Source organism: Convolutriloba macropyga, chromosome 7 (genome assembly GCF_964194025.1).
Source record: "Convolutriloba macropyga chromosome 7, txConMacr16.3, whole genome shotgun sequence".
NCBI lineage: Eukaryota > Metazoa > Xenacoelomorpha > Acoela > Convolutidae > Convolutriloba > Convolutriloba macropyga.
Genome location: NC_134474.1, coordinates 26,064,444 through 26,078,611, shown reverse-complemented (window position 1 = coordinate 26,078,611; position 14,168 = coordinate 26,064,444). Strand labels below are relative to the sequence as shown.

At 35.8% G+C, this 14,168-nt stretch overlaps 1 protein-coding gene across 1 annotated transcript in view; it reads left to right on the top strand.

Annotated features, from left to right (window-relative positions):
- LOC142342724 (ubiquitin carboxyl-terminal hydrolase 15-like) overlaps nucleotides 1-14,168 on the top strand; it is a 79,080-nt gene that overhangs the window by 11,095 nt on the left and 53,817 nt on the right. Inside the window, exons 5-6 of the mRNA XM_075394245.1 lie at nucleotides 12,494-12,627; nucleotides 12,829-12,987. Of these exons, the coding sequence (XP_075250360.1) occupies nucleotides 12,494-12,627; nucleotides 12,829-12,987 (293 nt within the window). The remainder of the gene's footprint in view (nucleotides 1-12,493; nucleotides 12,628-12,828; nucleotides 12,988-14,168) is intronic.

Below are 14,168 nucleotides of genomic sequence, written 5' to 3'. Positions count from 1 at the left end.
ACGGAACCAAGCACATAGAAAGTGGAAGAAAGACTGCCATAACCAAGCCAAGCTTCAAGAATTTAAAAAGTGGCGTTTGACTTTTGAAAAAGAATACAAAAAATCAAAAAAGCAGTACTATCAAAATAAGTCTCAAGCTTGCCAAACAGACTCGAGGAGAACGTACAAACTTCTGAATGACATCAACGGAAAATCCAAAACGTTTAATGATCCCCCGCTTTTGAACACTTGTAGACAAAATTATAAGCTCCCATCAATTAAAAACAATGCAGATGTCTTTAATAAATTCTTTGCAAACGTTGGTGAAGGACTTAGCAATCATTTAACTGCCGCACATGATGTTGATATCCCAAATTGCGTTCACTCCATGTTCTTTTTCCCAACAACAAAGCGTGAAGTTGAATCCGTTTACCGAAGCTTACAAAATAAGTCGTCCTCGGGAGATGACCTAGTATGTAACAGTATTGTAAAAGCCTCAATGCCAGCCACCTTAAATGTAATTACAAATTTGATTAACCGGTCATTCAACGAAGGCCTTTTTCGAGATAGCCTGAAAACAGCCAAGATCGTTCCTTTATTTAAAGATGGCTCAAAATTGGAGGAAAATAACTATCACCCAATTTCACTACTCATAATTTGGAGTAAAATTTTTGAGAAAGTAGTTTTTAATAGAGTATATGGCTATTTCGAAAAACTAGGAATTCTCTCAAAGTATCAATTCGGTTTTCGAGACAAGCATAGCACGATTGATGCGCTCGTAGAACTTACCGAAAAAATTCGTCATTCTGGGAAAGAGAACGCTATTAATTCGTTCTTTTTGGACTTGAAGAAAGCTTTCGATACTATAAATCATAATCTACTGCTAAAAAAACTGGAAAGATATGGTATCAGGGGGAAATGCTTAATGTGGTTTGAATCGTATTTAACAAATAGGAGACAAAGAGTTTTTTTAAACAATGTGTCATCTGATTGGGAAATTTCAAACTGTGGGGTACCACACGGTTCAATTCTGGGACCTCTACTCTTTCTAATATATATTAACAATCTCCCTCAAAATTGTAATCTTAATGTCCTGCTGTTTGCTGACGACACTAATATTACATCCATAGGAAACAGCCGTGCTGAAATTAGTCTCGAACTTGCGAAGATAAATAACTGATTGAAATCAAATAAACTGGTACTTAACCTTGAAAAGAGTATCTTAATGAAAATGCTGGTTGCTGGTTCCAAAATAGATTCAAGTGAATATCTGTTTGATGATCAAGTTGTCCAAACTCACTCTATGTGCAAGTATCTTGGTGTTAGAATTGATGCAAAGCTTTCCTTTATTAGCCATATTGAGCATGTAAAGAAAAAACTAAGCAAGCAATGTGGAATTGTATCTAAAATGAGACATTTTGTTCCTAGATTGCAACTTATAAGCTATTATTCGAGCAACGTGATTACCATTATTCAATATGGCGTTCTTGTATATGGTTGCTGCAGCTACTCTTCTTTACTACCATTGTTTATGTTGCAGAAAAAGGTGTTAAAGTTTATATCCTTTCGACGAAAATCAGACAGTTGCAGCGATTTGTTTCTTAAACATGGATTTCTCTCAGTCTACGAGCTACATATTTACGAGCTCCTTAATTTTGTTCTTAAATCGATTTGCAATTTTCATTCTGAGAATTATTGTAACGAAATGTTTCAATTTAGTAAAAAAAAAAGGAGGAATACGAGGCAATGCGAGCTAAGATTACTCAATATACCTTGCTGCAAGAGAAAACTTGAGAAATTTTCGATCAAATATCGTGCTGCTAAACTGTATAATAAGCTCAGGGAATTAAATCTGCTACCTGGAAACGTAGAAAAAAGTACGCGTGATGAATTAAAAAATATATACCAGAAGTTAAAGGATTCTTACCTTATTAACAACCAAGAGCTAGTAAATTATATGTTTGAAATGTAGTAAAATTGAAAATGTTAATGTTTCTGAGTTAAATATGGGGATTGCTGCAATAGAGAATCAGCAAGATTCCGTGCAAGTCCACTTGTGTCATGATAAATATATCCAATGGCTGCATATATTCAATCATGTCCAAGAAATAATTTCTTTTTTTTTTAGCATTTGCTGTTATTACTACCGGTCGCTATCAATTTTTAAATTTCTAGCAGCAGAATTAATTTGAAAGAAATGTCTCTTTTCTGTCAAAAAATGTTGAACGCTGTTTTTGTTAATTTTTTTTAAGTATGATGCTTGAATTCATATAGGTTGCTGGACGTTAAAAGCCTTTATTAACTTATTTGTAATAGATTGTTCTTGAGTTTTTGTCTACTTTCGTGGTGGGTTTTATAGTTCTTGAGATGCTCTTCTAGTACATTTTGAATTTGCCATTTGTCAGAAACTTGCGCAATTGGATAGGCAATAGGGTAGGAGGAGGGATGAGCATTACTACTCGAAACTTGCGCAATTCCTCTACTCGAAACTTGCGCAATTCCTCTACTCGAAACTTGCGCAATTGGATGAGCAATAGCAGGAGATTGACAATTTTATCTCCTCTTGACTATAAAAGTTTTATTTTCAAAGGTGTTTTCATATGTCTTTGTGGTTTTAGGGTGCAAAATGAGCTTCACTATGTTCAATGTTTTTATTACGCACGGCTAAGCAAGGTTTTATTCATAATTTTTTGTAAAGACAGCAATGAATGTTCCCGCATTGCTTCTAGTCTTCAAAATTTTCTCTTTTATCTCTCTTCTTATCATCTCTTTTATCCTCTTGACTATTCTGAATATATTTTTGTTGACAGGTGTGCAACAGAATATGCTCAAACTAGCATCAGTTTGATCCCGGTTGTTTTGGTCCCTAAAGATCAAAGAGAAAAAAAGGTTGCTTGTTTTTGGTCAATTTATTAATAGCCGCACAGCGATAGCTGGGGCCATTATTGGCCTTCTCTTGGTTTTTTACAATTCAAAGAATTTGAATTGTATTGGGGCGCTGTCTTTTTACGACTCGAAGAGGAGTATTGGAGAAGTCCTTTTTTAATCAATTTTATTGGAGTGATTTTTGAAGCGGGAAATGAAACGCGTGAAAAAATTTGGAGTGATTTTGGTGCTGAACAAAAGTGAAGAGTGGAGCAAAAGGAGAGTGGTTTTTGTTCATACCGCTGTTTTTGAGAGAGCAAGAAATTGATGTGTGAAAAAATTTTCTCTAAGCGAGCGAAATTTTTTTGTTCACGTGCGGCATTTTAAAGCAGTTTTTTTCATTTATTTTGGTTAAGAGGTTTGGTTATGATGTTGTTTAATAGCCGCCCTCATCTTCTCAGCCGGCTATTATTGCGCTCGTATTTTTTTTTTACTTCGTCAAACTTTTTTTCGCTTTACCATTTTGCCGCTTTTTCGACATTTTGCGTGAAATCTTTTTGACTTCTCTAGGCTAGTTTCTCTCTTCTCCCATTCTGCTAAAAGTGAATTTGAACATCAGTTGCTAAGCAAAGCAATTCAAAATGAACAGAGTCGGTATAAAAAATTGAAGTCAGAAATAGAAACGGGATAAACCCATAAAGCCCAATTTTAGATGCCCGCTATTTGAACGTCGTTCCTATAAGTCTTAGTTACCACCTCTAATGCTTATTGGTGTTGATAGTAGCCCCTGTAGCCTCTCTCTAAGAAACAGAAGTATGTTCAACTACGAAACGCCATCAAAATAAATCGGACTTAAAAAATATTTTTGTACAAAAATCTTTTTTTTTCAATATATTCTATTCGTTCAATCCCAATCATGCTTATTGGAATCAACGGCGGCTATTTTCCGGCAATCTGCCGGGTATGTTTTAATTTTAGGTTGGTTTTGGTAGTGGTTTGAAGGTTTCTGGAAATTAATATGAATTTTATGATAATTCGGAGGTTTTTAATGTATTTTGCTGATTTTCGGGCTAATTTTTGCGGTTTTTTGACAATTATTTTGTTTTACTGGCTCAATTGGGCATTGGAGAAACCCCTTCTACTTGAGCAATTTTATGATAACAATTGGTTACAGTTTTGTGGGTAAGAATTATTTTTTTGTTGAGAAATATGACAAAAAATGGCGAAAATTGGAACTATTTTTCCTAATTTTTTGCAGTTTCTCTGCCTGTTATGACTTGCTTATTGTTTTGCGAGCATCTGGATACCCTATTGGCTGAAGGGAATTTTTCTTGGGATATACATGTTTTTGAAATATGACAAAATTTAGTAACTTTTTCCAGTTTTTCAGTGAAAGTTGTTTTTAAGAGCTTTTTTTTCATAATTTTAGCCTAAAGTGTTTTTTTTCAAAATTCACATGAGTGGTTTTTGTAAGTACTAGTTGTTTTGATGAAGTTATGTTGGCAGAGATAGTTTTTTCGGGATCTCAATTTATAACAAAATTTGATCGGGATCTCAATTTATAACAAAATTTGATCAGATTTTTTATCATATTTTAACAGATTTGATTTTTGTTTTTACTTTTTGGTTCATGACTTTGTTTCAAGGTAATCATAAATTAGTGAAGGCACGTTTTGTTTGATGAGTAGTTGGATGGCGTTCAAATGGATTTTCACTTCGAGTCGTTTCCGGAATTTTTCCGGCTATGTTTTTTTTAAGATCTGTTCACACATTTTCATGATTTTTGAAGTAAAATTGGAGTAGTGATTTTGGTCACGCCGAAACAGGAAATGGAGCGAAAAAGCGAGTGGTTTTGCTGCGTGAATTTTTTCGCTCTAATTTTAAAGTAGAGTGAGAAAATGGTGTTTGAACAAAAATTCGGTTTCTCTGTAGTGGTTTTTTGTTCACATGCGGCAATTTCACTCTGATTTTTACTGTTTTTTCGATTCTTTGGATCAGATTTTTTTCTAAATGGTTTTTCCAATCCTTTTCACAGTTCATTCTATGCCTAGTTTTTTGTTTGAATTGAATTTTCATTTCTCGCTAGTGGTTTTTTTGTTCACATGCGGCATTTTGACATTGATTTTCTGTTTTTTTTCTTATTTTTTGATCTGATTTTTTTAAATGGTTTTCTCAATTCACTAATAGTCCATTCTTTGTCTAGTTTTTCTGTTTAGTCAATGAAAATTCTTTGAATTCTACGTCAGGACTTGTCCTGCTATGTTTTTTTTATTTCTTCGTCATTCTTTTTGTTACGACCATATGACGTCACAGCCACTTTTTGTTCATTCGTTCATGCAATTTCACATGAATTGCACGTGTGACGTCATTTTTCGCTCTTAGTGGAGCGAGTTTTTTGTTCATGCGCGTGATTAAATTTTTGGTCACACTTGACTTACCTCACTCTCAAAAATGACTTCCTCACTTTGAAATTGACTTTTTATTTACTTTGATTCAAAGAGATAAGGTCAAATGGGTGTTTGTCACTCTAAATGAAGGTTATTTGAGATCAGCTAATAGAGGCAGCAATAACTTATACAGATTTTTAATCAAAATATAACAGATCAGCCCTCAATGAAAAGACGAATTAATTTGGTCTCTCTTTTTTACTGTTTTTTTTAGACTGCCGATCTACGAATCTATTGCGGCTATTTTCTGGCAATCTGCCAGCTAAGTTTTTATTTTTTGGTTTCTATTTTGTTCGCTTTCGGTAGCCTTTCCCAATTGGCAGTTTGTATTTTAATGGAAAAAAGAGATGCTGATTGTGAGTTTGGGATAAATACAACAAACTGTAAATCTTTGCAGGATATAGTTTTTCTTCGTCAGAAATAAGCTGATATTTATCTCGATTCCAATTTTTTTACTCTGCTGTTGAAAACCTGATATACAGATGGTGATGTTCTTTAAGTCAGTTTGCTATTAATTGCTCTCCAACGAAGCTTGTAGCAATTATGTAAGTCCTGTGCTCGTTACGACTCGAAGAGGAGTATTAGGTTTTTCGACTCGGAAGAGGAGCATTTGCATTCCACAGGTTTTTTTTAACTGAAGCAAGTTTGTTCATGTCTTGAACTTTTGTTTTCGATCATTGACTTCTATTTTAGAAAACTGACTTCTGTTATCAAAAATTGGGCTTTAATGTATAATTGTATAATAATTTGGGACCGATAATAATGTTCAGGTTGAAAGGTCATTCTGAGGATTTTTGTATCCCATTTACGTCCCACCCTATCTAAACTACAGACCAACCAGCTACCTATCAATGCCATCTGCCTGCCCCATCTGTCCCCGCATACCTCCCCCTCCTACTACCCTACATACCAATCCCCATAAAACTACCTAACCTACCCCCTGGGCAAATATATACCCCCTGCATACACCCCGCCCGACCTACCGTACCACCCCACCCCCATATGCCCCCCCCCCCTGAAATTCACATGCCTCCCCAGCACCCAGCAACCTACCTCCAACCTTTGACCGTTTTTGCTCATTTGTTTATTCTAAATCATTGTTACTTTCTCGCGCTTGGCTTCATTATCGAGTTATCTAAGCTGCTCGCTTTCTGAAAGTGTTTGTTGCTAATATAAACCAATTCAGAGCGATAAAGAATTAAAATCCTTTCGAGAGCAATTCATCCGACATTAGTTGGTCTGTTTGTTTAATTTTTAATATTTTTAATTGCTCGCGAACGAAGTTTCAAGCTATTATTGTAAACGTCGTGGTCTTTTTTACTCAAAATTTTACCTTGACAGTTTTGCCCTTTGGTTCTAGAACATTCTATGACTTCGCAAATGACTTTTTCAAGCTCCACGTCTTTTTAGTGATTCCAGTGGCTCTTATTCTGAAATGAAGTTCGTTGCTAATAAAAAAATGATTGTTAGCGGTTGAGTAACACTGCCGTTGTAGCATGGTCAAGATGTCTGATTGCTAAGCTGGATGCCAAGGTTTCGAACCCCTATCAGATCCCAGTTTTTGCAACAATTTTTTTCTAAACTGCGCCCCAAAATTAAATTATGATTTGAACTTTGACATTTGTTTTAGAACGTTGACTTCTGATTGCAAACTTTGGAATTTAACAGTTGCTTAGTTACTACTACATTATATTTATGCGCTCTTCGCAAAGTTTATGGTCGACAGGGCATTTTGAGACAACTACATTTTGATACTACAAAAAATACCCCCACCTGCCTACCAACCCCCACCTACCTGTTCCTCCCCCCACCTACCTATTCGTCCCCCCACACTTACCCCCCACCCACAAACCTACCACCTACCCTTCCCCTCACATATATTACCACCCTCAGTACCTACTTGCCGCGCATTCACCTACGAAAGCTCCCTCCAATTCGCCTAACAACCCCCTCCCCCAGCCATGCTTAAACTAAAAATTGCGTCTGCTTTATCAAAACATCAAGGTATTCATTTCTTTAAGATAAAACACGGGCTTTTTTGATGTTTATTTAGGGCATGTATTTAAGACTCTTTGAGCCTTTTCCGATATTCCGCTGGCTTTTTTTTACCGGAGATAAGTTTGTTCATGACTTGAGTTTTTTCTTTCTATTCGATCATTTACCTCCGTTTTTAGACGTTGACTGCTGTTTTCGAACATTGAAATTTAAAGCTGAAGCTTGGTTTGTATTATATATATAGTAATTAGAAACTCCTGGCAATATTAATGTTGAAAAGTTATTTCGAGAACTTCTGATTCCATATGTCACTGTCACTTCTACGCATCTAGCCTACACCCCACCCAGAATACCTGCCCGAAACCCCCGCACCAACATGTCCCTCATCCTAACTACCCCGCCCCCCTTCTAGCCGATCCACTAAACCCCTTCCTAACTCAAAACTGGTTGTTTCTAACTATATATCGAGTTGTTTGTATTTCAATATTTCTATAATAGGTTGGGTTAATTGAAAGAATTTATATTGGATGACTCTTCGAGTCGTTTCCGGTTCTCTAAAGGCCATTTTTGCGATTTTTTGCCTAACCGATTTTTCGACAGACCCACTTGACCTGGCCTTTCGTCCTCAAAAACGGGCTGAACAGGTAGCGCTCGGAGGGCAATAAGTGGCTGCGCAGCTCTCTTAGAGTGGCTGAGCAGTCTTATGCCTTACTATTCTCGTAACTCTGCGATTCACCGGAACTGTTCCGAGGAGACAGTTTCGGTGTGAAGGGCGGTTCGTAGTCTTAAAAGTTTGACCCCCTCAGTCATCACCCCCTCTGGTACCCCCCCCCCCCCCCGACACCCCGTCAACGCTCCTCCAACATTGCGGCTTGGACCCCCTCTCAGCCAACTCTACCACAACCCTCCCCCAGCCAGAAGCCAACCGCCAAAGCTGTAAATTTTGAGTAAATAGCAAAATACTTCGCCAAATAGATTGAAATTTTTCTCGACTCTTGGAAAGAAAGAAGGAAAGAAAGAATTAATTTCTGCAAGTACTCAATATAAACGAACTTTAACAAACATCAATCTATAAAGAGACTCGGAGGGGACAGACAACGGGACAAATTGTCCTCAACACTGCCCTTTATAACTTCAATTATGAGATTACACTAAGCGTAAATGAATGCATACTTTAAGGAAATACCTTAAGAAGTAAATTTTTCCCAATTTCTAGTACCATTAAGAAAATTTGCGCGAGAAACTTTAATCATGGTATTCAAAGTTTCAGTTTCCTTCGACAGAAGCCAGGCTTATTCTGATAGTGCTGTAGCATGCAGGTAAATGGTACTAAGAGAATGGAAAAATGTAAATGGAAAAGGAATTAATCCTTACAGAGCAAAAGGTGTTTTACAAGCTCTCTGTTGTTAAGTATGTAAGAGTGTTTCAATTTGTGATAAAGATTACTTATGTCATTAACAGTGCAATTATCAGAAGTAGTAATAAGATTTTGTTTTGTTAACAGATTATAAAGTTTTGCGGCGCAAAATCGCACTGACGGTCTTCCAGCTTTTTTTTCTACAAAGAGGTTCATCCAAAAGATTATAATCATTTCTAGTAGATCTTTTGTTCTCAAAACTAAATATATCATTAAGGTATTTTTTAGAATGCAATTGGTATATAGATCTTAAATTTGTTTTCTGTAGGAGATAAATTTTTTCCAAATTTGAATATTTTGTGCAACCATATTATAAAATACCGTATTGTATTATTGGATTTATATTGCTTTTGTAGTAGCGAATTAGCAACTGCCTCGGAACGTAATGTCTTAACTTACAAATAATAACACACTGTTTACCGAATCTCTTTTTAACATAATCAATATGAAACTTGAACGTCAGTTTAGAATCTAGATTTAAGCTAAGGTATTTAAACCTTTGTTTAATAATAACCGGAAAATTATTTATACTATACTGATGATTGGAAGCACTAGCACTTAGATTTAACTGAACTGTTTTATCCAAATTAAGGGACAATTTGTTTGCTAATAGCCAACTGCCAATTTCATTGAGATTCGTTTCAATATCCTCAGGTTTACATCCAATCGATGATATATTAGTGTCATCTGCAAACAGAATTATGTTTGTGAATTTGCAGCATGCGGTAATATCATTAATATAAATAATGAATAAAAGAGGTCCGTTGATTGATCTTTGTGGTACGCCACAATTTAAGTTTCTCCAGTTTGATAAGCAACCATTGACTTGAACTCTTTGGTACCTATTAGATAAATACGAAGCAAACTACTTGTGACAGTTACCGCGAATACCACAGCATTCTAACTTATGCAGCAAAATTTGATGATCAATCATATCAAACGCCTTCTTTAGATCAAGGAAAAATCTTATTATTAATTTATTTGTGCAAGTTCGAATCCTTTCATTAAATTCGACCATGGCATCAACCGTCCTGTGTTTCCGGCGGAATCCAAATTGTTTATTCGTAAACAACAGGTTGTGCTCGAAAAAATTATACAATCGAATATACATAATTCTTTCAAAAACTTTACTCCAAGTAATAAGCAGTGATGTTGGCCTATAATTGTTTCATCGGTCTTATCACCATCCTTATGCAAAGGAATAACTTTGCCTTTTGCTAAAGCTCCGGGAAATTTTCCGTTAAAGAAGGATAGATTAATAAGATATGTTAAGTATGGAACAGTAACCTCTGAGCTAATTTTCACCAGAACATTTCTAATTTTCACCAGAATATTGTCAAGCCCGGAAGAAGACTTATTGTCTAATTCATCAAGAGTTTTTTGTACTTCAATATCTGATGTTGGATAGAGGAACATTGACTTGTCATGAGAAGGTATAGTTTGGAGAGGAACATAAGGCAACTTACTTGAAATATTTATCCCTGAATCAGCAAAAATATCATTGAATGCGTTTGCAATATCACTGTCACTAGGACATTTAACCCCACAGATACGTAAAAAGTGTACGTTATTATCTTCCATGCTTTTACCACTTAGATCATTTAAAAGTTTATAGACTTGTCTTGAGTCTCCCATGCATGATTCGAAAGCATTTGAGTCGCATCTTTTCTTATTTATTCTCACAGGGTTTTCAAATTTGTAGCGCAATTTTTCGAGATGAACGTTTTTCGTTATTTTCTTCCGTTTACAGTGAGAGAAGTTTTTACTGGTTCTTAAATTTTTAGGTTCAGTCAATATACATTTGGAATTTTTTCCTAATTTAGACTGGGATGTCTTAGGAGGGGCAAACTCATCAGTGATTTCCATGATCATACGGTTGAAGTTATTGAAAGCTTTGTCAGCCTCAGCTGCTTCAACAATATAACTTATGAAAGATCTAAGATGTTCATGTAATGTGACCTTATACTGCTTTACTTTCGCAGGGCCTTTTAGGAAAGATGTATCACGGATTGCATTTACTTCTGAACATTTTTGTTTGGTCTTCCATTTAATTGTCAAGGGTTAATGATGAGAAAAACTTTGATGTTCAAGAACAAAAACTTGCGGCGATATACACAATTCTGCTGTTTGATATAATCAATGCAAAACATGGAAGAAATTTTTACTCGAGTAGGCGATGTTTCAAACAGTCGAAAACCATTAGACTGGATCACATTTTTGTAATCCTTAATCAGCTGGTTATCTTTCAGATGTTAAGATCTACGCAGACAACAAAAGGAATTTCGACTGATGTATGTTTTTCCAAGAACTTATCTAGCAGCTCTACAAAAAGCTTTTTAATGTTACGAGGTTTATTATAGATATATAGGACTTTGAACCTTTTTTCCTGCTTTAGAAATTTCAGCAAACAGAGCTTCCTCAAAAGAGGTTTCTGTTTCTTTGATTATGCTCAAATCATTTCTCAGTTGAATCATCACACCTCCGCGCCTTGAATGTGTACATTTTGTTAGATACTGAGAATAACCGTGTAATGAAAAACACTTTGGGTCATCATTTTCAGATAACCATGTTTCACTTAAACATAGAACAGACGGAGGAGAACTAAGACTCAATATTAGTGCTTCCAATTTGTCCAGGTTCTTTTTTAAAGACCTCATATTTAAATGCATCACAAAACATTAAACATTTGGGAAGCTCCGAAAACTACAATTTGTATCATTCGCATTAGTGATCACCTCGGTCGAACATTTCTCAATTGGTTTATTAGCTTCTTTTATTGCTTGAACGAATGCAGGAACTAGCGATTGAAAAATAACATTCGCTGGGGACGCTGTATCCTCTGATTTAAGAGCTGGCGACAATTGAAATCGTTTTCGCTTAGCACTGTGAGGCAACAAGGTTGATGGTTTTCTTGACAGTGTTGGTGGCTGTTTCGGTGTTTCGTTGTGATTAGTCAACTGCACTTGACTAGGCTTCGTTGGAATACAGTCTGGCTTAGGATTTTTGTTAGCAACATAATCTTTCAACTCCGCAGTTTTCTTAACTTGTATAGCTTCTGCATTGGGATGACTCTGGTTATAGAATTCTTGGATGATAATGTGATGATTCTGGAGTTTTTTGCGAGCTCCACCGTCCGTTCGTCGAGTATATGAATTGCATTTGTATTTAATACTAACATTTTTTGCAGTTAACGCTGATTTTGTTTCAGGAATTTAATTTCATCATTTTGTTTTATAATTAGCTCAATCATCTTTTTCAGTAGATCTTTGATCGAGGCAGTGTCGTCGCCTTCTATGTCTTCTACTTCCTCTACAATAGAGTCAACTTTTTTTTATGAATATGTTCACATTGTGTAGACATTAATTTTATGAACATTTGAAGTAACCTTCTAACAATTGGTTTAGCAACGGTTAATAGCAATAAAAATTAACAATTAACTGTTGGAAATTTAACCTGACATCGACTTCGTATCGTTTTCAATTTTGTACAACTTTTTCTCGCAAATTTGTCATTTCAGTTCTATTTTTTCCGTAACTCTTCATTAGAACGCCCTGTGCCACGCAACGGTCCACATAAGACGTCTCCCTAACTAAAATCGTCCGACAGAAATATCCAATACTTTCCATGCTTCTATGATAGGAGTGAATGAAAAAGATTTTTAATAATGGTTGTCTGTATATTCTCCGTCCAGATTTAATAGAAATTTTATGAATTTGCCCCGGAGTCTTGGAAATTTGTAAAAAATCGGTTATGGCTTGGAAAGTTCTGGATAGTTTTCATATGTTTTCAGATAATTATCACAAGGCAGAGATTAACACAGAGAACCCGCTGGGCATGAGAGGTGAGATCGCGAAGGAGTATGGTGATCTGATCCAGACTATATGGTCAGGAGATGCTAGCTCTGTACCACCTCGACAATTCAAGGTCAGTTCCGCATTATTCGATTTGCAACTTTCTGTTTTCAAGGGCACAGGATTAAAATTCAACTTCTCTGTTGCAGAGTTTTAGGCACAAAATAAATCAAACGTGACGTAAAGTGCTAAACTCATCGACGTAATTCTCATCATGGCAGGCTTGCAATTTCTTTTAAAAAAAAACAAGTTTTAAATGATTGATTGTTTTCAGAGTAAAGTGGGCATGTTCGCTCCCCGATTTTCGGGGTTCCAACAGCATGACTCTCAAGAATTGCTGTCCTTCCTACTCGATGGACTGCACGAGGACCTGAATAGAGTGAAGAACAAGCCTTACATAGAGGCTAAGGACGATGACAGTCGCAATGATGAGGCAAGTACAGAAAACTGCTCTTTGGTCGCAAATGCTTGAAGTGCTATGGTTATCAAAATACATGTCGACTGATCTCAAACTAAATTTCTAATTACCGCAACTCTTTAACAGCTTTTAAACGCAAGTTGGATATTTGTTCCAGCATCCTTAAGTGTTCACTGTGATATCTGAAATATATGATTCGTGCATTTCACTATTCACTCTGAATAAACCTACAAGTTGACCATGATGCGTCGCTAAATTTTACGGCGAAGTAATTGCTAGCAAAAACCTATGATGGCAGTGTAGAATTGGAGATAATTGAACTAAGACGCAAACCAGAAAGTTTTATTTGCCAAAAAATTAACAATCAAGATCGGTAACATGTTTGCACCTAATGCTACGAACCCTCTCATCCACAAAGTTTTGACGCAAAACAAGAGAGATCGCTAATGTGCAATGGCACATAATGTTACGACCCCGCTGATCAACAATATTTTCTAAATTGTCGACCAATTAAAGCAGAGATAGAGTGCCTTTAAAAAGAAATAATTCATATTTTGTTTTTTTTTAATAGCCACCCTCATCTTCTCAGCCGGCTATTATAGCGCTCCTATTTTTACAATTCAAAGAAGTTTTTACGACTCGAAGAGGAGTATTGGTTTTCTTAGGGTTTTTTTTTTACCGGAAGTACTATTCGTTCAGACGCTGTTTTGACCTAAAAGCGAAAGTGAGAAAAATTGCCGTGTGAACTAATTTTTTCTGAGCGAGAGAAGTTTTTTGATCATGCGCTGCGTTTAGTGAATGACTTTTTGACTTTGAAAAGTAGTTTTTGACTGAATGGCACATATAGATAACCGTTTTTAGCCGTTTTTTCGTCTAAGTGGCCCATTGTTTTTGCTTGTAATTTGGTTTTTTGTAGAAATGATTTTTATTCAATGCTATATTGAAATGTAAACCTTCGAAATTAATAGCACAGTGTTTTGCAGAGGCTGAAAACGCGTTTCAAGTTCAAAATTGGCATAAATTTCTTGATTTTTTAATTAATTTTTGGCTTTTTTCCTATTATTTTCTTCATTTTTGGGTCTTTTAGCCGTCTTTTTGTCAAAAATCAGTCAATATGACAGCTTCCCGTTGACAATTCATATAATCGATGCCTCTTTTTACCTCGATGTAATTTTGTTTTATAAAATTGTACATAT